This window comes from Symphalangus syndactylus, chromosome 9, assembly GCF_028878055.3.
Source record: "Symphalangus syndactylus isolate Jambi chromosome 9, NHGRI_mSymSyn1-v2.1_pri, whole genome shotgun sequence".
In the NCBI taxonomy this organism is placed as follows: domain Eukaryota; kingdom Metazoa; phylum Chordata; class Mammalia; order Primates; family Hylobatidae; genus Symphalangus; species Symphalangus syndactylus.
In genome coordinates, this window is record NC_072431.2 from 72,881,242 (window position 1) to 72,908,977 (window position 27,736).

Below are 27,736 nucleotides of genomic sequence, written 5' to 3' on the forward strand. Positions count from 1 at the left end.
CCTGGAAGCCTCAGAGCTATTCCTGGCCATCACTGCTGCTCCTTATACCTCATGCAGCCTTCTGCTCCCCAGATCAAGCATAGACTTATGTCTACACAGACCTTCAGCCTTGGAAGGCACCAGATAACAGCTCTAGGGCTCAGAACAATCATTGGGGTAGACGGGTACCACACCAGCACTTGCCTCCCTACTTTGCCAGCCATGACCTCATGTGTAAACATCATGAACCACCAGGACTCTAACCTCCCAACAATCTGTTCCTGCTCAGAATGGGCCAGCCCCATATGACATTCCCCTACACACAAAATTTGACATTATATATGTATCCTTTTTTATTTTGCTTATTTTTATAATGTCTTCAAGGTTCATCCATGTTGCAGCATGTATCAGCATTGCTTTTTTTTTTTTTTTTTGAGATGGAGTCTCACTCAGGGTGGAATGCACAGCAATGCAATCATGACTCACAGCTGCCTCAAACTGTCCAGGCTCAGGTGATTCTTCAGGTTTAGAAGATCCTCCCCCACAACTAGGACTACAGGCACACACCATCAAGCCTGACAAATTTTTGTACTTTCTGTAGAGATGAGATTTTGCTATGTTGCCCAGGCTGGTTTGAAACTCCTAGGCTTAAGAGATCCTCTCATCTTTGCCTCCCAAAGTTCTGGGATTATAAGCATGAGCCACCGCACTCATCAGCATTGTACTCATTTTAAGGCTAAATAATACTACATTGTGTGTATATATCATATTTTCCTTATCTGTTTATTTCTTAGAAGATGTCTGGGTTTGTTTTTACATTTTGTACTGTAAATGACGCTTCCATAAAAATTGATGTGAAAGTATCAGTGCATAAGCGAATAAAATTTAAAACCTGAACACATCTCTGCATACAGTTCTTAGATTGAATAACAGGCCAGCCATGGTGGCTCACGCCTGTAATCCCAGAATTTTGGGAGGCTGGGGCGGGCAGATCACTTAAGCTCAGGAGTTTGAGACCAGCCTAGGCAACATGGCAAAACCCTGTCTCTACTAAAAATACAAAAATTCACCAGGTGTAGTGGTGCATGCCTGTAGTCCCAGCTATTTGGGAGACTGAGGCACAAGAATTGCTTAAGCCCTGGAGGCAGAGGTTGCAGCTTAAGTCCCTGCTTTTAATTATTTTGGATATACACCTGTAATGGAGTTGCTGGAACATATGGTAATTCTACATAGAACTTTCTGATAAACTACCAGGCTATTTTTCATAGTCAATAAATCATTTTATATTCTCACCAACAATGCACCAGGGTTCCACTTCCTCCACATCCTAGTCAATACTGGTTTTCATTTTTTTTTATTTTGTATATAGCCACTCCAGTGGTGTAAAGTGATATCTCTTTGTGGTTTTGCATCCTAAGGGGGCAAGCTACTTGATCATGATGGATTATCTTTTTGATGTGCTGCTGAATTAGGTTTGCAAGTATTTTGTTGAGAATTTTTGCACTGATGTTCATCAAGTGGCCTAGTTTTCTATTTTTGTTGTGTCTTTGCCAGGTTTTAGTGTCAAGATGATGCTGGCCTCATAGAATGAGCTGGGGAGGAGACTCTCCTCAATTTTTTGGGATAGTTTCTGTAGGATTTGTACCAGCCCTTTGTACATTCAGTAGAATGTGGCTGTAAATCTATAAGGTCTGGGACTTTTTTTGATTGGTGAGCTATTTATTACTGATTCAATTTCAAAGCTTGTTATTGGCCTGTTCAGGGAACCAATGCCTTCCTGGCTCAGTCTTGGGAGGGCTTGCGTGTCCAGGAATGTATCTACCTCTTCTAAATTTTCCAGTGTGCGTGTATAGAGGTTTCATAATAGTAATACTGACCCCACAGAAATAAAACAACCATCAGAAACCACTAAAGTTTTAACACTTATTTTTATGTCTGGAATGCATTTTTATTTGGTTTTTGTACATGGAATGTGATAAAAATTCAACTTTTTTTTTTTTTTGAGATGGAGTTTTGCATCACCCAGGCTGGAGTGCAATGGTGCAATCTTGGCTCACTGCAACCTCCACCTCTGTGGTTCAAGCTATCTCCTCCTTCAACCTCCCAAGTAGCTGTGATTGCAGATGCCTGTCATCATGCACAGCTATTTTTTGTATTCTTAGTAGAGATAGGATTTCACTATGTTGGCCAACCTCAGGTTTCACCTAACCTCAGGTGATCTGCCTGCCTCAGCCTCCCAGAGTGCTGAGATTACAAGCGTGAGCCACCATGCCCAGCCAACTTTACTGTTTTAAATGCGGACTTGTTTTCCCAGTATCACTTGTTGAACAAACTGTCCTTTCCTTTACATAATGGTTTAGGCATGCTTATCAAAAGGCAATTAGTAATTTATGCAAGGATTTTTTCTGGGTTATCTATTCTGGGGTTTTTTTGGTCTTCATACTTGTTCTGCCAGTATCAAACTGTTTTAATTATAATAGCTTTGTGCGTTCTGAAATTTAAAATTGTGAACCCCTAACTTTTTTCATTTTTTTAAGATTATTTCAGCCATTCAGGGTGCCTTCAAATTCCATATGACTTTTAGAATGGGCTATTCTGTTTATAGAGACAAAATAGTTGGAAAAAAATAAAAATTGGGATTACATTACATCTGTACACTACTTTTGGTAGTATTGTCATCTTAACATGATTAAGTCTTCCAGTCCATGAACATGGAATTCCTTGCCACTTATTTAAGTCTTTTTCAGTTTATTTCAGAAATATTCTGATCCTGTAGTTTTCATTGCACAGTTTTTTTACCTCCTTACTAAATTTATTGCTAAACATTATATTTTTAAGGTTGTTGCAAACAACTGTTTTCCTAATTTCCTTTCAAATTGCTCATTGTTGGTATATGGAAATGCAGTTGATGTTGTAGAAATAATTATTTTGTCTTTCAAATCTAGATTAGCAATTCATTCAGAATAAATATGCTGTATACATTGGTAGTCATTTAAATTGTTCCAATAAGCTAACTGATTTCAGCATGTTCTTAATATGTAAAAACGTTAAATTGTGTTTTATTTTCACTAACTCTCATCTGTCATTCACTCACCCAGAATTACATTACTCCACACATAGAACTTCCATTTCTGTAAAGTCCCTGGTAATTCTATTTCTCCCTGTATCTTTCAATCTTTAGCAATCCCACAACACAAAACAACCAAAGTTAGTCTTCATGTCAAAAATCTTCAATGGATCTTTTTCATCAAAGAATTGTTTAGTGCAACATTTAATGGAAAAGATGCATGCTGCTGAGATATACTTCTCCAAAAGTCTCTTAGAGTTGTTGTTTTGTTATTTATTACATGACATATCTGTCCTATCCCAGGTTATTTTTCAAAGATTTTTGTACACAAATAGCCTTGAAAGAAGGGTAGTCATTTTTATCTTCAGGTAAATGACAGATAAATTACTCAACTAATGCAATAAAGACAATTTTTCTCTGTAAGGCAAAAGTTGGACAGGTTTGCATGTAACCTACTTTAAAAAGATTGGGGTTTCTTAATATTAAGATTGCTCAGCTGTGACACCAGTCTTTCCCATGTGCAATGACCTTTTTGAAATCCCTCTAAAAAAATGTAGTATGGACAAATACAAATATGAAGCTTTGGCCTTCAGTTATACAGTAAATAGTAGGGATTTTTGTCATACTTCACTGTCTCATGCCTTCTACCAGCATCCATAAAACTGGAAGGTTAAGGTGGGGTGGAGCCAAGATGGCCAAATAAGAACAGCTTCAGTCTTCAGCTCCCAGCATAAGCGATGCAGAAGATGGGTGACTTCTGCATTTCCAACTGAGGTACTGGGTTCATCACACTGGGGAGTGTCAGACAGTGGGTGCAGTGCACTGAGAATGAGCCAAAGCAGGGTGAGGCATCGCCTCACACGGGAAGTGCAAGGGGTCAGGGAATTCCCTTTCCTAGTCAAAGAAACGGGTGACAGATGGCACCTGGAAAATCGGGTCACTCCCACCCTAATACTGCACTTTTCCAATGGTCTTAGCAAACGGCACACCAGGAGATTATATCCTGTGCCTGGCTCAGAGAGTGCTATGCCCACAGAGCCTCGCTTATTGCTAGCACATCAGTCTGAGATCCAACTGCAAGGCGGTAGGGAGGCTGGCAGAGGGGCGACCACCATTGCTAAGGCTTGAGTAGGTGAACAAAGCAGCCAGGAAGCTCAAACTGGGTGGAGCCCACTGCAGCTCAAGGAGGCCTGCCTGCCTCTGTAGACTCCACCTCTGGGGGCAGGGCATAGCCAAACAAAAGGCAGCAGAAACCTCTGCAGACTTAAATGTCTCTCTCTGACAGCTTTGAAGAGAGTAGTGGTTCTCCCAGCACACAGCTTGAGATCTGAGAACAGGCAGACTGCCTCCTCAAGTGGGTCCCTGAGCTCCGAGTAGCCTAACTGGGAGGCAACCCCCAGTAGGGGCAGACTGACACCTCACACAGCCGGGTATTCCTCTGAGACAAAACTTCCAGAGGAACAATCAGGCAGCAGCATTTGCAGTTCACCAGTATCTGCTGTTCTGCAGCCACTGCTGCTGATACCCAAGAAAACAGCATCTGGGGTGGACCTCCAGCAAACTCCAACAGACCTGCAGCTGAGGGTCCTGACAGAGGGAAAACTAACAAACAGAAAGGACATCCTCACCAAAGCCCCATCTGTACATCACCATCATATCCTGAAGAACTGAATCATATCCTGAAGGATCAAAACCGAAAGAATATATTAAAGTAATGCAGGTTGCATACTAAAATGAGAAGAGCAGTAGGTCATCTGCAGATCACAAGACCCTGATGTGAGAATGGGAAAACTTAGAGCGGTCCTTTGACAGTGCCTGGCCAAATAAGTGAGGACTGTATCAAAATCCCTGTGGCAACATCATCCATGTTAACTGGGTTGTTTGGCCAGAGGGATCTTCGAAAGTAAATAGTTATTGAGGGTCAGGATGTAATGGTATACAGAAAAACGCATCCTTTAGATCTAATACTGAGAACCATTTAGTTCCCTCAAGTATCGGGATTAGGTACCACTGCATGGATTGGAACTCCAGCTTCATTAATGAGGCAAGGTGCTGAACTAGCCTTCATTCCCTCTAGGTTTTTGCACTCCTAATATTGGGGTGTTGCAGCAGCTGTTACAGGGTTTGAGGTGGCCCCACATTGTCAGGTTATTAATAATGGCTTCTAGCCATTTCCTATCTTCTGGCTTTAGGGGCTATTGTCTCTGTTAGGAAAAGAAGTGGGATCCTTAAGATGGATCCAAACTGGCCAGTTATAGCTTGACAAATTCTTCATTGCATTGCCCACACTTCTGGATTAATATTAGCTTCCACCAGGAGGAGACAAAGAGTTTGTCCTGGGGCTATAAAGATGCTGGCCCCCATGTGAGCTAAAATATCTCTACCTAATAAAGGAATAGGACTTTCAGCCATGATTAAAAAGGCATGTGTAAATAATAGGCCCCCCAAACTACAACTAATAAGTTGAGAAAAATATCAGGTTAGCACCTTTCCTGAGACACCCATCATGGTTATGCTACAAGGACAGGGGAGGCCTGGACTAGAGAGGAGAAGAGAAAGGCTACCTCCAGTGTCTATGAGGTCCACCCTCCTTTCTTCAATTTCTATAATCACCTGGGGTTCTTATGCAGTAATGGCATTTTGAGCCACTGGAGCCAGGAATTAGATCCCCAGGACCTGTCAATCCTGTTGGACTGTGAGACTGGTTCTGAATCCAGTGACCTCCATCTGTGGGGGCAGTTCAATCTCCAGTGATTCCCACCGCAAGCTGCACAAGGTCAAGATGGCTTCTTCTTGCTGCCTGGGCACTCTTTCCTAAAGTGCCCTGAGTTGCCACACCAGTAGCAACTAGTAGATGCACCTTGGGGATCCTGGGCTTTGCAAGTCTGAAACGCAGCTATATCCTTCTCTTGTGCTTTTTCTCTTTCTCTTGAGCCTTCTCCTTGTCCCTATTAGAAAAGACTGAGGTGGCTATCCCTACGAGGTTTTCCAAGGTGCTATCTGGTCCTACAGCTTGTTTTTGCAGTTTTCTTCTAATATTGGGAACTGCCAGTGTAATAAACTTGCCCTTTAGATAAGGATGAGCTCTCAATTGAATTAGGGGATAAGGAGGTATGTTTTATTAGTGAGTCTCTCAGCCTTTCCATAAAGCCTGAGGGATTCTCATCTGGCTTTTGGTCTATCACAAACAGTTTAGAGTGATTCAGAGGTTTGGCCCTAGTTCTTTGTAGGCCCTCCAATATGCACATTACAAAACGTTTTCTTTTCCATTCATCTATGGAGTCATTGGAGTTCCAATCAGGGTTATAAAGAGGTACTGCCTTTCTATTGGAAATGATGGTTCCCCTAACTCTTCACCTTTCCTATATTCTCTTTTTCTTTTTGGACTACTACAGCAGGCACATTGCTCATCTCCAAAATTCTCTGCTACCTGCAGAGCTATTTTTCAGCTGTGGCTAGGGTTTTGGCTTAGGCACAGCATAACCTCCCTTTGTGAGAGGTCATACACCTGAGTTAAATTTTGGAAAGCTTCAATATACCTATCGGGGTCATCAGAAAATTGGCCTAAGTCTCCCTTTATTTGCCTAAGGTCCTGGTCCTGCAATGTGAAAGGAGCTTGAATCCTAATGGCATCACCTCCATTGGGCAGTTTCTGTAAGGATAAGATTGAAGCTGGGGGAGTGGGGAGTTTTGGAAATGGTGGAGCTGGAGGAGCTGATGGTGTGGTTGGAGGGGGCCCAAAATGAGGGGAACAAGAAGGGCCCAGACACTCTATAGCTCCCTCAGATGATTCCCCTGGAAGTTTATTCTCTAGTTTTGGGCAATCTCTTTTTTGGGCCTGCCTGATATGACTGCTAAAAGTGCTGAGTTGATTGTTCAATGTTTGCAAAGGTCTAGGTTGTCTTGCCGGGAAAAGAACACCTGTACATAGGGCATCTTGGACCATTTCCCCTCCCATCTACAGGAAAGATCTAACTGTTAGGTGGTATTAAAACCAAGGCTTCCCTCCATGGGCCAGGCTGGTTCAAGATGGTAAGAAGGCCAAATCCTTGCACAAAACAAAATCAGCTGGTTTAAAAACAAAAAAAAAACTCTTTGGGTCAAAGGCATCCCAATGCTTCAGAATGCACTCCAGAGTAGTGCAGGTCGAGGATGATCTGTTACCCATCTAGAAAGATAAGTGAGAAAAAGTCTTCTTTTTAGTCTCCTTTCTTTTCTTTGGAATGGCCAAGTGTGGAGGGGAAGACAGTGGGGTGTCCCCCAACTGTTTGTCCTCATTGGTCCCCTGAGCCACAGCACTTGATAAAGGATGCAGGTGTGACACTCAGCCATGGATCCAGAGGAGCTAAGCAATGGGGTAAGTCATGCTTACCCATACTATTATAGCCCTTTATTGGTGATTTGCCTTTGACTTCCTTGGTTTATGTGATCTGTGTGGCTCCCCAATAGATAAATCTCAGGAAAGACTATGTACCAGTTGTATTTGGGCAAGGCTCCTTTAATGGAGGAAATGTACTGGATTGAACTCTATATTCTGCTATTATGGCCTGGACTATGGTATTTATTCTTAGGCAGTGACTCTGGTTAAAATTCTGGACATAAAATCCCCTATTTAAGTACAATTTTTTTTTTTTTTCTTGAGATGGAGTCTGCTCTGTTGCCCTGGCTGGAGTGCAGTGGTGCTATCTTGGCTCACTGCAAGCTCTGTCTCCCGGGTTCATGCCATTCTCCTGCCTCAGCCTCCTGAGTAGCTGGGACTACAGGCACCCACCACCAAGCCTGGCTAAATTTTTGTATTTTTTTTTAAGTAGAGACAGGGTTTCACCATGTTAGCTAGGATGGTCTCAATCTCCTGAACTCGTGATCCGCCCACCTTGGCCTCCCAAAGTGCTAGGATTACAGGCGTGAGCCACTGTGCCCAGCCTTTAATCTCTCTTGAGTTATATTTTTTACATGGTGAGAGGTAGGGGTCCAGTTTTCTTCTTCTGAATATGACTAACCAGTTTTTCCCTGTACCATTTATTGGATAGGGGATTATTTCCCTTGGTTTATTTCTGTTGACTTTGTCACAAATATGTTGATTGTAGAAGTGTAGCTTTTTTTTCTGGGCTCTCTCCTCTGTTTCATTGGCCTATATGTATATTTTTGTACCAGAACCATGCTGTATTGGTTACTGTAGCTTGTGGTACAATCTGAAGTTAGGTAATGTGAGACCTCCAGGATTATTGTTTTTGTTTAAACTTGCTGTGGTTATTTGGGCTCTTTTATTATTCCATATGAATTTTAAAACAGTTTACTTCTTCTAAGCCTATAAAATATGGCATTGAAGGCTGAGCACAGTGGCTCATGCATGTAATCCCAGTGTTTTTGGAGGCTGAGGTAGGCAGATCACTTAAGATCAGGAGTTCAAGACCAGACCCTAGCCAACATAGTGAAACCTCATCCGTACTAAAAATACAAAAAATTAGCCAGGTGTAATGGTGTGTGCCTGTAGACCCAGCTACTCCAGAGGCTGAGACAGAAGAATTGCTTGAACCTGGGAGGTGAGAGGTTGCAATGAGCCAAGACAGAGTGTACTGTTACACAGCAAGCACTGTCATGTTGTTTGCTGCACTTATATATAAAAACATCATCCTGGCCAGGTGCAGCAGCTCACGCATGTAATCCCAGCACTTGGGGAGGCCAAGGGGGGCAGATCACAAGGTGAGGAGTTTGAGACCAGCCTGGCCAACATAGTGAAACCCCATCTGTACTAAAAATACAAAAAAAATTAGCTGGGCTTGGTGGTGGGTGCCTGTAATCCCAGCTACTTGGGAGGCTGAGGCAGGAGAATCGCTTGAACCCAGGAGACAGAGGTTGCAGTGAGCTGAGATCATGCCACTGCACTCCAGCCTAGGCAACAGTGCGAGACTCTGTCTCAAAAAAAAAAAAAAATCCTGACTTATGAAGCCTCCCTAGTACATACCCGAACAAACTGGCTCAACACATGAATTTACTTATGTCAATCAAAAAATCTGAAAGCAGCTGGGCACAGTGGCTCACGTCTGTAATTCCAGCATTTTGGGAGGCCGAGGCAGGCGGATCACGAGGTCAGGAGTTCGAAACCATCCTGGCCAACAAGGCAAAACCCTGTCTCTACTAAAAATACAAAAATTAGCAGGATGTGGTGGTGGGCACCTGTAATCCCGGCTACTCAGGAGGCTGGGGTAGGAGAATTGCTTGAACCCGGGAGGTGGAGGTTACAATGAGCAAAGATCATGCCATTGCACTCCAGCCTGGGCGAAAAGAACAAGCCTATGTCACAAAAAGAAAAAAAAAATCTAAAAGCAGCAATAACTAAATACAAGTAGGCTTACAGCCCAGTGCAGTGGCTCACACCTGTAATCCCAGCACTTTGGGAGACCAAGGCAGGCAAATTACCTGAGGTCGGGAGTTCGAGACAACCTGACCAACATGAAGAAACCCTGTCTCTACTAATAATACAAAGTTAGGCCTGGTGGCACATGCCTGTAATCCCAGCTACTCGGGAGGCCGAGGCAGGAGAATCACTTGAACCCAGGAGGCGGAGGCTGCGGTGAGCCGAGATCATGCCATTGCACTCCATCCTGGGCAACAAGAGCGAAATTCCATCTCAAAAGTTGGCTTATATAGGGTTCTCCAAGTAAAATAACAAAATGGGATGTTCTAACTAAATAAAATACACTAATTGTGCAATTACATCTAAAAATTTTGTGTGCACTAAATTTTATAAAAATAATTCTTATAATCCCTGATGAGCTCACATAATGAATACTTCAAAAACTGTAAAACAAAATAATTATAAGAAAAGCCTTCCTACCTACCGTCCTTCCTTCCTTCCTTCCTTCCTTCCTTCCTTCCTTCCTCCCTCCCTCCCTCCCTTCTTTCTTTCTTTCTTTTTCTTCTTTTTCTTTTCTTCCCTCTGTGGCCCAGGCTAGAGTACACTCGGCTTGCTGCAGACTCCCTGCGTCCGGCTCCTGTGATTCTTCTGCCCTGGCCTGCGGGCTGCCTGGGATTGCCGGTTCGCGCCACCACCCCTCCCAGGTTTTTCTCCTTTGGCTGGAGGCACGGTTTCGCCATGTCGGCCAGGCTGGTCTCCAGCTCCTGACCTCCAGTGGTCTGCCCGCCTCGGCCTCTAGAGGTGCTGGGACTGCAGACCAAGGTTGCCCGGGCTGCAGTGCGGTGGCGTGGTCTTGGCTCGCTGCAGCCTCCGCCTCACAGCTGCCTGCCTTGGCCTCTCAGGGTGCTGGGATTGCAGCCTCTGCCCAGCCGCCGCCCTGTCTGGGAGGTGGAGAGCGTCTCTGCCTGGCCGCCCATTGTCTGGGTTATGAGGAGCTCCTCTGCCCGGCCACCCTGTCTGGGAGGTGAGGAGTGCCTCTGTCCAGCCGCCACCCCGTCTAGGAAGTGAGGAACGTCTGCCTGGCTGCCCATCATGTGGGATGTGAGGAGCGCCTCTCCCCGGCCACCCATCGTCTGGGATGTGAGGAGCGATTCTGCCCGGCTGCCACCACGTCTGGGAAGTGAGGAGCGCATCTGCCCGGCCGCCCCGTCTGGGAAGTGAGGAGCGCCTCTGCCCGGCCGCCCCCTCTGGGAAGAAGTGAGGAGCGCCTCTACCCGGCCGCCCCGTCTGGGAAGAAGTGAGGAGCGCCTCTGCCCAGCCGCCCCATCTGGGAAGTGAGGAGCGCCTCTGCCTGGCCGCCCCGTCCGGGAAGTGAGGAGCGTCTCTGCCTGGCCGCCCCGTCTGGGAAGAAGCGAGGAGCGCCTCTGTCCAGCCGCCCCGTCTGGGAAGAAGTGAGGAGAGCCTCTGCCCAACCGCCTCGTCTGAGAAGAAGTGAGGAGCGCCTCTGCCCGGCCGCCCCGTCTGGGAAGTGAGGAGCGCCTCTGCCCGGCCGCCCCGTCTGGGAAGTGAGGAGCGCCTCTGCCCGGCCGCCCCGTCTGGGAAGTGAGGAGCGCCTCTGCCCGGCTGCCTCGTCTGAGAAGTGAGGAGCGCCTCTGCCCGGCCACCCATCGTCTGGGATGTGACGAGTGCCTCTGCCCGGCCACCCATTGTCTGGGATGTGAGGAGCCCCTCTGCCCGGCCGCCACCCCATCCGGGAAGTGAGGAGCATCTCTGCCCGGCCGCCCTGTCTGGGAGGAAGTGAGGAGCGCCTCTGCCCAGCCGCCCCATCTGGGAAGTGAGGAGCGCATCTGCCCGGCCGCCCCTTCTGGGATGTGAGGAGCGCCTCTGCCTGGCCGCCCCGTCTGGGAAGTGAGGAGCCCCTCTGCCCGGCCGCCACCCCATCTAGGAAGTGAGGAGCGTCTCTGCCCGGCCACCCTGTCTGGGAAGTGAGGAGCACCTTTGCCTGGCCGCCCCATCTGGGATGTGGGGAGCGCCTCTGCCCGGCCGCCCCGTCTGGGAGGTCTACCACAGAGGCCAGAAGCAATGTGGGGGCTGGACGTGGTGGCTCACGCCTGTAGTCCCAGTACTCTGGGAGGCCGAGGTGGGTTGGTCACTTGAGGCTAGGAGTTCGAGACCAGCCTGGCCAACATTGAGAAACATATGAAAAATACAACTGACAAACCAACCAACCAACCCAGTGACAACAAAACAGGTCTACCCTGGAGTCATACTCTAATTTTTTCTATTTTCCTCCCTTTCTGATCCTTTATCCCACTTTCTTTTTCTTCCTCTTCCTTCTCCTTCTTTGTCAAATAGAGGATTGAGTTATTATCAGTAATCCATACAAAGTCCCTCTCTCATTTATTTTAATTCCCACCCCCCATCTCTATTCCCCGTCTTCCCATGTGCAACCTTCCTAATATGTTTGATATGCATCTTTTTGTTTGTATGTACTTTTAGAAAATGTTTATTGTTTTGTGTGCAAAAAATAATAATTAAAAAAAAAGAAAAAAAAAATTATGGGTCTAGCATGAGTACCAGGCAAGTAAAACAGAGAAATTGCCTGGGGAGGTTATGAACCATAAGCCATAAGATCTTATAGTCATGAATTCGATACAAGCAGCGTATAGAGTTGCCTTACACATATTTGAGGTTCTTAGTTTTCCAGTAAATTAGTCACCTTATTAAAATAATTTTTTCCTCATTTTTAGACAGAACTGGATTGTCTGTAATACAAAGAATAAATGCTAGAGGTGAAGACCTCATTTACCCTGATGTCATTATTACATATTGTATGTCTGTATCAAAATATGGCATATATGGCAATAAATATATACATACACTATGTACCCACAAAAATTAAGAAAAATAAATTTAAAAAGATAAAAATTTAACCTATGGGAACAATATTCTTCAATGTATTTGCAGTTTAAGCCACTGGAAAAGATTACTAGAGATGTTAAGTCCACTATGTTACCAAATAATACGCTGTTACCATCTTTTACCCCACACTCTTGAGTAAGGTGGGATAAGGTTAAAGTTAGTGGCATAATAACACTTCATCAAATACACAAGTCTTAGCATGCTAAAAAAAAGTTTAATTACAAAATTAAGTTCACACACAATCTAAATTTTTTAAAGTACTGCATTTTATTACATAAAAGCACAATCAACAAAATGATACATTAATTTTAATACAAAATGTTTTTTCTCACTATACTGCAAAAGAATGTTAGTCTGAACATGTACCTCAAGTAGCACTTAATATTCTAAGTTAATCACAAAGAGCATCTCTACATTTTCCTCATGCATCTTATATTTTAATTTTCTTACTCTTCCACAGAAAGGGGCATAAATAATGCCCACCTTTAAAAAAGAATCTCTCATACCTCTGATTCAGCAACAACTGATCACTTGCTTTCAGATGTGAATACAACAGGAATGAAGAAAAACATGAATTTGAGAGTTAAATGTAATCATCATTAATTGCTTTTCAAAAAATCTCTAATTTTTTTCAAGAAAAAAGTATACTTTGAATGTTATAAGTCTCCAAAAGATCTTCTACTTCTTTTAAAGTTATATATAAATAACTTACCTAACAATTTTAGTTTTAGATTTCCTATAGTCAACACTCTAATTTAGTGTAATGTCTGAAGTGTCAGTGCCTTATGCCTTACGATTTCTACTGTGAATTCTGATATTTACATAGACTTAATTTTGGATTAAATATTTTTCATATTTACTGCATCTGCAAAAATATATTTTAGTATGAACTCTCCAATGTTTTCCAGGCTGCAGTTTTTGAAAAAATGTTTTTCCATATTTATTACATTTGCAGGGTTTTTCTCCAATATAAATTCCTTGATGTTGAACAAAGTTTGAGCAACTAATGCTTTAGGGTTTTCCTCTGGTACAAAATGTGTACAATAAGATCTACCATAAAACTAAAGGTACGAAACCCTCTATTTGTAATGTTCCTCTTAAGAATACTCTTCCTCGTATTAAAGGCTTATATTTTCTGAAAGATCTTTTGACAGTAATTGCATTTTATTAACTATGAACTCTCTGATGTTTTAACATGTGAGCAGATATAAGTGGCTTTTCCATATTCTTTATACAATTTTTCTCAAGTATAAATGCTTTCCTGCGCAATAAGGTGTGAGGATTGGTTAAAAGTTTGCCACATTCTTCACACTTGGAGGATTTTTCTCCAGTATAAATTATCTTACCTACAGTCAAGTGTGACAACCATTTAAAGGCTTTGTCACATTCCTCACATTTCTAGGGCACCAATATGGTTTATGTTTAGAAAAGTTTGAGGTGTAGTGAAAATCTTTGTCACATCTTTCAGGTTTGTAGTTTGTCTCTAGTACAATTTGAGGATTTGTTAAAAGCTCTGCCACATTCATGTTTGCAGGGTTTCTCTCCAGTATAAATTATCTGATGTGTAATAAGGGTTGAGAAGTTGTTAAAGGCTTTGTCACATTCTTCATATTTGTAGGGTTTCTCTCCAGTATAAATTATCTTATGTGCAGTAAGGTTTGAGGACTGGTTAAAAGCACTGCCACATTTTTCACATTTGTAGGATTTCCCTTCAGTGTGAATTATCTTATGTTTAGTAAAAATTGAGGACTGGTTAAAGGCTTTGCCACATTCTTCACATTTGTAGAGTTTTTCTCTAGTATGAATTATTTTATGTTTAGTAAGGGTTGAGAATACACTAAAGGCTTTGCCACATTCTTCACATTTGTATGGTTTATCTTCCATATGATTTCTCTTATGTTTAGTAAAAGCTGAGGACCAGCTAAAGGCCTTGCCACATTCTTCACATTTGTACGGTTTCTCTCCAGTATGAATTATCTTATGTTCAGTAAGGGTTGAGGACTGTTTAAAAGCTTTGCCACATTCTTCACATTTGTAGGGTTTTTCTCCCGTATGAATTCTTTTATGTTTAGTAAGGGTTGAGGACTGGTTAAAGGCTTTGCCACATTCATCACATTTGTAGGGTTTCTCTCCAGTATGAATTATCTTATGTTTAGTAAGGTTTGAGAACTGGTTAAAGGCTTTGCCACATTCTTCACATTTATACGGTTTTTCCCCAGTATGAATTATCTTATGTTTTTTAAGAATTGAGAATACTCTAAAGGCTTTGCCACATTCTTCACATTTGTAGGGTTTATCTTCCATATGAATTCTCTTATGTTTATTAAGAATCGAGAACTGGTTAAAGGCCTTGCCACATTCTTCACATTTGTAGGGTTTCTCTTCTGTATGAATTCTTTTATGTTTAGTAAGGGTTGAGGACCGGTTAAAAGCTTTGCCACATTCTTCACATTTGTAGGGTTTCTCTCCAGTATGAATTATTTTATGTTTAGTAAGATTTGAGGACCGGTTAAAAGCTTTGCCACATTCTTCACATTTGTAGGGTTTCTCTCCAGTATGAATTATCTTATGTTTAGTAAGTGTTGAGGACCAGTTAAAGGCTTTACCACATTCTTCACATTTGTAAGAATACTCTCTAGCATGAATTTTCTTACGTTGAGTTAATTGTGAAAGCATGCAAAATGATTTGCCATGGTTTTTACATTTGAAAGGTTTCTTCCCAGTATGTCTCATCTTATTTCTATTTACATTTGGAAATTTATGAAAGACTTTCACATATTTATCACACTGAAATATTTTGTTGTCAGTAGTTGTCAAACATTGGTTAAGCCCATTATAACCTCCTTTGTACACCTTACATGCATCCACACTTTTATGGTCTTTTCTTAGCTGTAAATTCTCATGTCCATATTTTCCGTATGTTCTCAGTATCACTTTTTGGAAAGAATCTTTTATGCTCTGCTCTGGCCAATCATCTTGGGCAAAATGAGAACATATAACTGAAAAAAATAAAAATAAGTTACTTCACTTACTGGACTCAGATGAATATACTTTACAAATTTAATCTATAAAATTGTACAAACTACAACATAAGCAAGATGGCATAGCAAAGTACTACAAGCCCTAATTCCTTATACAAATATAAATGTAACAAAAATATACTGACCAAAATACATTTGTGGAAAAGCTATAAATGAGTTAAATGTGTACAGTGTGCCCCAGGTGAGAACAATGCAAAGAGCTACATAGAAGGAAAAGAAAACTGTTTTACATTTACCCAACACAGCTCTTCCTGCTCCTCAATAACCTAGTGTCTTCAGCAGTAAATTGCCAACCCCTGGTTTCTTTTTAAAAGACAATGAAAACACTGGCACATATACCTTTATTTCAGGCCTCTAGGGGCCTTTCAAGACACTGGTTTCTGTCTCCCATGCCATAAAGTGCTGAAGGAAATGGTGGCATACTTTGGAATGACAGTTTGTCTGCTGAGACCAAAGGTAAACATTACAGCAGCAGAGAGAATGCAGCAGCACCACAGACAGCAAACACACGTAGCAACTGATTACTGACTTAACAAAAAACACAAATGAACTCCTTTAACTAAAAAGTAAACAGAATTTCAGACAAGGCACATCCTAAGAACATGTTTTAGAGACTCCCGGAATCTTTAGCCAAGACAATTGGTTTAAGACTATGCCAGGACAAGGCTACATAATAAAGATTGTAATAGGCAGCTTTTTTTTAATGCCCAAATCTCAGTCAAACATTACAATGTATACAAAATATTAGGGCAACATGGCCCTGTCAAAAAATATATAAAATTTTTTAGAAAACAACCATAAAAAATAAAGTCATAAATTAAAGAAATTGAAAATAAATTGAATAATACTCAATGAGTGAAACAGAAACACAGACGATTTTTGAAAATCAGATAAATGAGGATAACAAAAATATTCAAAATATCGACACCCCCTCAGAAATTGTGGAGGTAAAAAATACAAAAAGAAACTGAAAAATACAAAAAAAAATGAAGAAGCTAGACAAACTAGGATACACACAAAGATACTTAAACACATATATAAGCACAATTTCAGAAGTTACAGACAAGAAGAGTGTCTTGGGAGCTGCAAGATAAAAGTAATGCGTCATTTATATGCATAGTCTTACGAGATAACCAGTGAACTGTCAACAAAAATTTTGCAGGCCATAAAGAAACTGTGTGATGTAGTCAAAGTCCAAAACAAAATTATAACACAGAATGTAAAACTTACTGGCCACCATCAATTAAATCAATATATTCATGGAAGAAATCTTAGAAGAATATAGAAAAAAAAGTAGTACAGAGGATACCTGAAGATAAAAAAGGCTGAGAACTTTCCAAATTTTGACGTATTAAGAGAAAAAATATTCCTAACCAATAACTTGGTTAGAAATTGTTTTACTTTAAAAACAAGAAAAAAATAGATTTTCCAAAATAAAAGGTAAGGGTGTTTATTATCCCTTGCACAGTCCTACAGGAAATGCTACATGGTGAGCAGGCACCATGGCTCATGCCTGTAATCCTACAGCTTTAGGAGGCCAAGGCAATCAATCACTTGAGACCAGGACTTCAAGATCAGCCTGAGCAACATAGTAAGACATTGCATATACAAAAAGAGAAATGCTAAAATGACTGTATTATGTTGAAAAATAAAATAATGCTGGGTAGCATCATAAAACCATATATAAATATAAAGCTCTCTATTAAATGTAAATATAGACACACATAGAATTCTTTACTATCATAATGATGGAGCATCAAACCCTTAAAGTTCTTTTATAGAATATGAAAAACAAAATATAAATCTGAATAAATCTGTTAATAGAAACATAATATAAAATAATTTGTAATATTAGTAACAAACTAGAAAATGTTTTAACTTTAAGATGTTTTATATAATCTTCATTTTTCAAGATGATTACAAAGATAATATTTATAGAAACTGTGCAAAACAAAAAATAAAGCATGTCACTATGAGATTAAACAAAAATTCAAGGAGTAAAACAGGAAATGAGAAAAAACATATCTAAAAAACACAAGAAACAATAACAATGAAACTGGTAATAGTAACATTGTTTCTTTAAAAAAATCATTTTAAATATAAATTAAACTACTTAATAAAAAGAAATGTAATCCCAGGACTTTGGGAGGTCAAGGTGAGCTGATCACTTGATTGCAGGAGTTTGAGACCAGCCTCAGCAACATGGCAAAACCCTGTCTTTACAGAAAATACAAAAAACTAGCTGGGTATGATAGCACATGCCTGTAACCAGCTACTTGACAGGCTGAAATGATAAGATCATCTGAGTTTGGGAGGTTGAGGCTGCAGCTCATTGCCATGATCACACCACTGCAAACCAGCCTGGTTGACAGAGTGAGACCCTATCTCAAAAACAAATAAATATGTAAATAAATAAATAAGAAAGCATACAATATACTGCCTAAAAGAGATCCATTTTGGCACTAAGTCAAATAGGCTGAAAGTAACAGAATGAAAAAGATCTGTATCTATGCAAATAGCAACCACAATTGGGTAAGGCAGCCATAATTATATCAGACATATATGCTTTAAGTCAAGTACCAGCATGAGATAAAGACTGATATTATATAATTGTAAAATGGGTCAATTTACCAGGAATCTATAACTACCATAACTATCTACTCTTTTAATAAACTAGCTCTCACTTGAATTGATGGAGTGTAGTAAACTTTTTGATTACCAAGAGGAGAGTGCCAAGCCATTCATAAGAAATTTGCCCCCATGACCCAAGCACCTTCCTCCAGGTCCCACATCAAACATTGAGGATTACATTGTAGCATGAGGTTTGGAGCATGTTCTCAATATCATAGACCAACTAGGCTTAACAGACATGTACAAAACTTTCTAGTCAAAAGCAAGGGAATACACAATATTCTTATTTGCAGCTGTGTATTCTGTTAGGACACATACCAAGTCTTATTAATATAAGAGTAACAGCTGGGTGCAGGGCTCATGCCTATGACCCAACACTCTGGGATTTCAAGGTGGGAGGATGACTTAAAGCCAGAAGTTTGAGGCCAGCCTGGGCAACACAGTGAGAATCTGTCCCTACAAACGATCAGAATATTAGCCAGGCATGGCAGTGCATGTCTGTAGTCCCAGCTGTTCAGGAGGCTGAGGAAAAGGATCACTTGAGCCCAGGAGACTGAGGCTGCAGTGAGACAAAATTATGCCACTGCACTCCAGCCTGTCTCAGAACAAGCAACAATAAATAAACTTAAGACCAAAATAATAAACTGTATGTTTTCTGACCAAAACTGAAAGAAACTAGGAATTAAAAGAAATGTGAAAATAAAACACATTCTTCAACATATTTTTGCTCAAGGGTCAAAAAGCTTCATTTTGGGCCGGGCACAGTGGCTCATGCCTGTAATCCCAGCATTTTGGGAGGCCAAGGCGGGTGAAGGCGGGTGGATCACCTGAGGTCAGGAGTTTGAGGCCAGTCTGGCCAACATGGTGAAACCCCATCTCTACTAAAAATACAAAAAAAATTAGCTGGGCATGGAGGCAAGCACCTGTAATTGGGAGGCTGAGGCCTGAGAATCGCTTGAACCCGGGAGGCAGAGGTTACAGTGAGCCGAGATCGCGCCAGCCATTGCATTCTGGCCTGGGCAACAAGAGTGAAACAACGTCTCAAAAAACAAAAAAACTTCATTTTGTTAAGATGTCAATACAACCTACAGTGGTAAAGAAATTCAACATAATCTCTATAAAAATACTATAGCACAGTTTTTAACAGAAATATTGTCTAAATTTTTAAAATTTGATTAAAATCTGTAACTATCCAAACACCCATGAAAAAGAACAAACAGCCATTATACTTCCTGATTTCACAACATATTAAAAGCTACAACAACAAAAACAATGTGGTACTGACACAAAGACAGATAAAGAGATGAAAGAACAGAGAGCCTAGAAATGAACCCTTCTGTATATGATCAAATGATCTTCCACAAAGTTGCCATGAGCACACAATAGAGGAAAGATAATCTCTTCAAAAAATAATGGTGAAACTGGATAGTAACACAAAGTTTGATCCTTTCCTTGAACCATATACAAAAAATATTTTAAATAAAATACTTAGACATAAAAAAATAACAAATCTCTTAGGAAAAATATAGAGGAAAGACATTACGTTGGTCTTGGCACCATTTACGGTATTAATGCATGAGCAACAAAGAACAGAACAGAAAAACTGAATTACGCTATACTTCAAAATTTTTACACATCAAAGAAAACATTCAGGAGAGTGACAATGTCCCCTAGGAAATAAGTGAAAATGTTTGCAAATCACATGTGATAGAAGCTAATATTCACAATATATAAACAACTCTTCAAACTGAACAATAAAGTTGAATAACTTGATGAGAAATGAAGATATGAAGAACAGAAATGAAGAAATAATTGAATTTTATCATATAAAGTGTATCATATAAAGTATCATATAAAGTTCAATAATATTGAACTTTAAATAATTGAATCTTTATCAAGAGATATATATACATGGGAAAAAGCATTTGAAAGGACAGACAAAATTACTAATTTATAGAGAAATGCATAAAAAGCACAATGAAAAACAAAATCACCTCATACCAGTTAGAATGGCCACTATACATTTTTTAAAAGGCACCAAATCTGTTGATGCAATGAAAATAAAACCCATGTTATTTTTTGGTGAAAAACAAGGATGCAGCCATTATTTTAAAATATTATATACATGTTTCTCAAATAATTAAAGATGGAATTATTATTAAACACAGTATCCCATGTATGAATCTATATCCAAACTATGCAACATAGGATCTTAAAAATATATTTGAACATCCATGTTTATTGTGCCAGTATTCACAAAAGCCAAAAGGCTGAAGCAACCCAACTGTCTTCTTGATTTATAAACACATCAAAAAATGTAACATATAAATACAGTGGAATATTATTCAGCCTTAAAAAAGAAAATTGTCACATTTTAAGATAAACTTTTTTTTTTTTTTGAGACGGAGTCTCGCTCTGTCACCCAGGCTGGAGTGCAGTGGTGCAATCTTGGCTCACTGCAAGCTCCACCTCCCGGGTTCACGCCATTCTCCTGCCTCAGCCTCTCCGAGTAGCTGGGACTACAGGCGCCCGCCACCACGCCCGGCTAATTTTTTTTTTTTTTGTATTTTTAGTAGAGACGGGGTTTCACCGTGGTCTCGATCTCCTGACCTCATGATCCGCCTGCCTCGGCCTCCCAAAGTGCTGGGATTACAAGCGTGAGCCACCGTGTAAGATAAACTTTTTTGTCACCTGACATAAGCCAGTAACAAAATGATGGATACTGTGTGATCCCACTTATATGAGATATCTTAAACAGTCACACTCATAAAAACAGTAAGTGGAAGGGTGTTTGTCAAGGGCTGGAGAGAGGGTAAAATGGGCAGTTATTGCTTAATGGGTACTGAGTTTTAGTTTTACAAGATGTAAAATTTCAAGAAGTCTTTTGTATAATGATGTCAATATAGTTAACATGCCTCAAATGTACAGCTTTTTGGAGACAGGGTCTCACTTGTCACCCAAGCTGCAGTGCAGTGGCACAATTAAGGCTCACCGCAGCCTCAAACTTCCAGGCTTAAGTAATCCTCTCCCCTCAATCTCCCAAGTAGCTGGGACCACAGGTGACAACCACCATGTCTGGCTATTTTTAAAAAAAATTGTAGAGAGAGGGTCTCCATATGTTGTCCAAGCTGGCCTCAAACATTTGGGCTCCGGCCAGGCGCAGTGGCTCACTCCTGTAATCCCAGCACTTTGGAAGGCTGAGGTGGGTGGGTCACCTGAGGTCAGGAGGTAGAGAACAGCCTGACCAACATGGAGAAACCCTGTCTCTACTAAAAATACAAAATTAGCCAGGCATGGTAGCACATGCCTGTAATCCTAGCTACTCAGGAGGCTGAGGCAGGAGAATCACTTGAACTCAGGAGGCTGAGGTTACGGTGAGCCAAGATGACGCCATTGTACTCCTGCCTGGGCAACAAAAGCAAAACTCCATCTCAAAAAAAAAAAAAAATGTGGGCTCAAGTGATGCTCCTGTCTTGGCCTCCCAAAATCTGAGGATTACAGATGTGAGCCACCACCATGCCTGGCAATGAAATGTAAACTTAAATAGATTTAAGATGGTAAATTTTAGGTTATGTGTTTTTACAATTATTTTTTAAAAGAAAAACTAAAAAAAAAAAAAAAAGAATAGAATTACAAATATTTCCAAAAATTACCTTCAAATTACAAAAGTGTTTCTCTTACCCAAAGGAAATTATATAATATTTATCATTAAACACATGGTGGAAAGACTATTTGCATGACTACTCACTTAGACAAAACAACCATTGAAAATCAGCTAAGAAAGAATATACACAAGATATGCCATAACCAAAATTAAAGTCATATTTATAGATAAAAACACACACATATATAATCAGACTATGATGGACATATGGCTGACTTATTTCTTAGTTAAACCCAACATTCACTTAAAGTGTACAAACAGAAGTGCAAATTGCTAAAACCGTAAAAACAAGAAAAACTGATAAGAAACCTACATTAAACAAAAAACACTAATATGGAACTGTAAAACATTAAAAGAAATGTTTACTCATAAAACCTGGTTTGCAATATTGATGTACCATTAAAAAGAATTTGTCTAGATAACTGCAATATTTGAGTGTAACTGTAATGGAAGGCAAGTATTTGAATCACTGGCATGCACTGTATGGCAGTAAAATTTCAGAGAAAATGCAGTATAATCATACATAGAAGATTCTAATAAAAAACTTAATAAGCATTTTTAAAAATTGAAATAATTTTTATGTTTTAAATATATGCTATTCTTACACAAGATGAAACTGCTGCAATCCAACTATAGAAGCAAAGAATAGCCTTACGTTGCCAAATAAAGAAAAAATTTTTATTTTGCTGAATATGGTTAGTGCCTCTGATATATGAAACAAATATTTGGGGGATACATTATGTTATTACTTAGATATAGGCTAAAAAGTGGGTGAAAATACTATTCCTTTTTGCCTGAAGCAAACTTAAATTTATATGTAACTATTTTAGTAATTATGGAGTGCCTACTAATTATCTAATTTACTTCAGGCATAACATGTAAATTCTAGCATATTGTCCCAAAGGTCTGATTCTAAAGTTACAGACAAATTTGAAATAGAAAATAGAAAGTAAAAATGTATAGGAAGAGTGACATCAGGAAGATAGGACAATAAAAGGTGCCCTATTTTGTTATCCTCCAACAGCAAGAAAATTTGTCAGCCATCCCTCATAAAAACGCCTTTTGAGAGAGCCAGGCATCATGGCTCACACCGGTAATGAAAGCTTTATCATACATCGAGGTTGGAGAATTGCTTCAGGCCAGGATTTCAAGACCAGAATGGGTTATGAAGCAAGACCCCATCTCAAAAATAAGCGCCTTTAAGAGAGCTTTGAGATCGAGGGAGGGAGTTGTGAAATGCTAAACCCAAGATTGAGGAGTGTTGTTTTCAGAAGGCAGGCCCTCATTCAGGCGGCAAACTAAAGGACTCCTGTTCTTGGCTACAGACCAGAAAATGGCCCACCAAACTTGGTCCCACTGAGAATTCTGAACTTACTCTGCAACCATCCCAAACTTCTCCTAGCCACAGTCTGGAAAAGGTCCTGCCCTTCCAGCGGCCTGGAGGAAGACAACCATTTATAGCCATGCAGGCAGGCCGGCTTGCAGACCTTGGCCTTTACTGTGGTCTCTGAAGCAGTTTAATGACTCAGTTCCAACTCTCTAAGCCACAGTTTATGGCCAGTTATATCTACACAGAAACCTACATAGAGGCCTGGGGAAATCCTCTCTGGTACTCAGTGAAAGCCATACTCATCCACATCTTGATATAAGGTCCATTATATGCAGACCCGACTACAGAAACCTGCCCTAGTGTCTGCCCTACAGAGCAAAGTCCTGGAGGATATTCAGTCTGTCCAAAAATAAAATGGAAATTACAAACACCCAAGCCCCTTGTAACAAGCCAGTAAAGGTGGATCCTAGTGTAGACCCAGCAGCCTTGTGACCAAACTACACCCCTCTCTACCACAAATCCAGAGGGTATAACATCACCCTGGGAACCCAACAAAAGATCTTTACCTTCTAAAACCAGTTTATAAAAACTTGAAGAGCTGTTTGCTCCTTCAAATTTACAGACACCAATGCAAAACTATATTGTGCCAATGTCAATGCTTCTATTTTAACATAGCACTGGAATTATGTGGCAAAAGAATCTAAAAAATTTAAAAAGCCATTGAAATTGAAGACAGTCAAGTAAAAAGTTGCTGTTTGTAGATCACATAATCTTATATAGAGAAAATCATTAACATTTAAACCTGTCTAAACTAATAGTAAATCAGCACAATATGAAATTAACATACAAGTTCCATACACTTAAAATAAGCTACATGATATAAAAGAGGAAAAAACAATCTTATTTGTAATACCATTAAAATAATACATTTCTCCATCCTGGCTAACATGGTGAAACCCCATCTCTACTAAAAATAGAAAAAATTAGCCGTGGATGGTGGTTCGCGCCTTGTAGTCCCACTCAGGAGGCTGAGGCAGGAGAATGGTGTGAACTCGGGAGGCGGAGCTTGCAGTGAGCCGAGATTGCGCCACTGATCTCCAGCCTGAGCAACAGAGTAAGGCTCCATCTCAGAAAAATAATAATAATATTAATAATACATTTCTGGGCTAAGCACAGTAGCTCACTCCTGTAATCCCAGCACTTTGGGAGGCCAAGGCAGGTGGATCACGAGGTCAAGAGATCAAGACCATCCTGGCCAACGTGGAGAAACCCCATCTCTACTGAAAATACAAAAATTAGCTGGACGTGGTGGTGCATGCCTATAGTCCCAGCTACTCGGGAGGCTGAGGCAGGAGAATTGCTCGAACCCAGGAGGCAGAGGTTGCTGTGAGCCGAGCTCACACCACTGCACTCTAGCCTGGCGACAGAGCGAGACTCCGTCTCAAAAAAACAAAAAGAAAAGTAGTTTAACAGAGTTTCTCAAAATTATGCAGTTATTTGTGTGTCCTCAAAAGCAATGGAAAAGTAGTCAGATTGTGCAGTCTCTTACTGCCATGAAAAGGACTTCGGCTCTCACTATAAACTTGAAAAAGATCACCTTAGAAAATTTAAAAGCATTAGACAGAAGATGCCCCTATGTGAGAGCAAAATAAAAGTTTCAGGCTTCCCAGAAACTATTAATTTTGGAAACAGCTTCCCAAATTACATTTTAAAGACTGAGGCCAGGCACAGTGGCTCACGCCTGTAATCCCAGCACTTCTGGAAGGCTGAGGCGGGCGCATCACCTGAAGTCGAGAGTTCCAGACTAGCCTGACCAACATGGAGACACCCCGTCTCTACTAAAAATACAAAATTAGCCAGACATGCTGGTGGGTGCCTGTAATCCCAGCTACTTGGGAGGCTGAAGCAGGAGAATCGGTTGAACCTGGGAGGCAGAGGTTGCAGTAAGCCGAGATCATACCCTTGCACTCCAGCCTGGACAACAAGGTCAAATCTCTGTCTCAAAAAAAAAAAGACTGGCCTTCTCTTTGACTTTTGGACCTCTCATTTGTGTTGTCCGTTGTATTAACTGTCACCTACCTGGGGTTTTGTCTACCATCTCATGTCTCTTCATATTCCAGGGCTCTTTTCCTTGCTCCAGCCAGGTGATCAGGTCTGGCTTAGAGACAGCAATGCCTGTTTTATTAAAAATAAATAACATAAATCTTGCTCATATTCTCCAATTACCAACATAGTAATATGCTCAGTAAAGAGGATGTAACAGATTAGTAAATGAATCCCCAAATACTAATTTATGACAAATATCTAAATATTTTAAATTTGTAGATTTTTTTTTTTTTTTTTTAAGACAGAGCCTCACTCTGTCACCCAGGCTGGAGTGCAATGGCACGATCTCAGCTCACTGCAACCTCCGCCTCCCGGGTTCAAGTGATTCTCCTGCCTCAGCCTCCTGAGTAGTTGGATTACAGGCGCCCACCACCATGCCTGGCTAATTTTTTTTATTTTTAGTAGAGACAGGGTTTCACCATGTTGGCCAGGCTGCTCTCGAACTCCTGACCTCAGGTAATCCACCCACCTCAGCCTCCCAAAGTGCTGGGATTACAGGCATGAGCCACCACGCCCGGCCTACATTTGTAGATCTTTAATTTTATTCAATACTGCCCAGTACTACTAAATGAAAAATTGGTGGTAGCAACAATATTTTATGCCAATAAATTTCTGGAATTACCACTAATTTAGAGTGAAGGATATAGATCAGCTCAGGAATGTGGAGAATTCAGGTCAAAATGAAACATCTTGAAGAAGTTCTTTTCTACACTGACAAATCTCTGTTTTCTTGAAAACTGGGATCTGAAACTCATTTATGCAAAGCATAAATTACCAAAAAACATTTTACAAAGAGGAGAAATGAAACTTTTAGAGTATTGTGTATTGTGTATTGAAGTTATCCTCACCAAGGAAGACCAGGTTTCTGTAGTTCTCTAACATCACATCTCTATATAAATTCCGCTGCGCAGTGTCCAGGCATTGCCATTCTTCTAGAGAGAATTCTATTTTCACATCCCTAAATGTCAGCGGTCCCTGAAAAACACACACACACACAAACACACATATGTTTACTAAGTGGCCATGGGCAGAATTTTTTATTTGACTTAAGGTGAAATGAAAGAGTAAAGAGAACAAGTTCTGACTTACAGGAGTGACTGAAATGATCCAATAAAATAATTTTCAATACAGAAATATTTTCTAATGTATTCTCTAACTCTGAGAAAAGAGAATGACTTAAGATCCATAACACCAGTGTATATGATACTCTTCTGGATGATAAAGTATAAAATTAAGGGCATGAACACAAACGTACATTTTTGAGTGTATATGTTTCAGATGAAAAAGACATGGAGTTAGAAGGGACCTCTCAAATTTTAATGTGTATGATAAACAAGATCTTGTTATGCACATATTTTTTCAGAACATCTGGAATAAAGTCTGAGTTTCTTAATTTCTAAGAAGATCACCAATAATGCCAATGATTTTTGCCCAAGATTATTTTGTCAAGCATCCAGTAAGTGGGAGGAGTGTGGGTTTTCCCAGTTTTTCTGACTGGGAAGATGAGAGCCTTCATTTTCCAAAGACAGATATATGCAAAGAAAACCTAATAAAGAAGGGCAGCTGCCAGATTAACTGTAATGGTTTATGCACATCAGCTGCATAAAGATACTTAATAACTGGCTGGGCCCAGTGGCTCATACCTATAATCCCAGCAGTTTGGGAGGCTGAGGTGGGCGGATCACCCGAGGTCAGGAGTTCACAGACCAGCCTGGCTAACACAGTGAAACCCCGTTTCTACTAAACATACAAAAAATTAGCCGGGCATGGTGGCACGCGCCTGTAATCCCAGCTACTCAGGAGGCTGAGGCAGGAGAATCGCTTGAACCCAGGAGGCAGAGGTTGCAGTGAGCCGAGAATGTGCCATTGCACTCTAACCTGGGGAACAAGAGTGAAACTCCGTCTCAAAAAAAAAAAAAAAAGAAGAAAGAAAACAGATACTTAATATTCAAGAGAAAAATTACTAACTCTATAGTGAAAAAATCTGTCAGAGAGCTCTTTAACCAAGTGGATCACTAATATCAACTGAACTAGGACAAATTTTTATAATGTGCTGATGAACAGAAGGACGGACACAGCATCACTGCTGGGATATTACTTCCCCAAAAAGTAAATTATAGCCTGAATTTAACCATAAAGAAACATCCATTTTATGCAAAGTTTGAGATACAGATATCTCCCATGTCCTGTAATTTTTAATAGTAATTTTAAATAGCCTTTCTTTAGCACCCTAGACAACATATATCTCCTAATAATTTTCTTCAGAACTTTCTGGGTAGTAAATGCCATCCTGTTTCAAAAAGCATTTTCTTAATCCTGTTCTGCATAGAGCTAATGGATAAGACAGATGAAACCTCAATATTACATGTTCTCCTTGACTAAAGACCCCAGCTTTTCCCCAATAGGAATCTTGAGTATATTCATCCTCCCATATTCAATAGTCACAAAGGGAACACTTTTAAGATCATAAATTCATGGTGAGACTTCTACATGGCATATAAGAAGCCATGATGTAGAGAAGGCTCCAGTATATAAGAAGAAATATTTGCCCAGGTGCGGTGGCTCATGCCTGTAATCCCAGCACTTTTGGGAGGCCAAGACAGGCGGATCACAAGGTCAGGAGTTCGAGACCAGCCTG

At 40.5% G+C, this 27,736-nt stretch overlaps 1 protein-coding gene across 2 annotated transcripts in view; it reads right to left on the reverse strand.

Annotated features, from left to right (window-relative positions):
* Positions 1-12,574: 12,574 nt before the first annotated feature.
* LOC129489850 (zinc finger protein 92) overlaps positions 12,575-27,736 on the reverse strand; it is a 28,161-nt gene continuing 12,999 nt past the window's right edge. The window contains exons 2-5 of one of the 2 annotated variants that reach the window (XM_063608895.1): positions 25,947-26,073; positions 25,072-25,167; positions 14,645-15,325; positions 12,575-14,560 (exon numbers count right to left, since the gene is read on the reverse strand). In XM_063608895.1, the coding sequence (XP_063464965.1) occupies positions 13,791-14,560; positions 14,645-15,325; positions 25,072-25,167; positions 25,947-26,073 (1,674 nt within the window). In that variant the 3' untranslated portion in view covers positions 12,575-13,790. Of the gene's footprint in view, positions 15,326-25,071; positions 25,168-25,946; positions 26,074-27,736 lie in introns of both variants that reach the window. The other variant, XM_055293027.2, reaches the window with a different exon arrangement.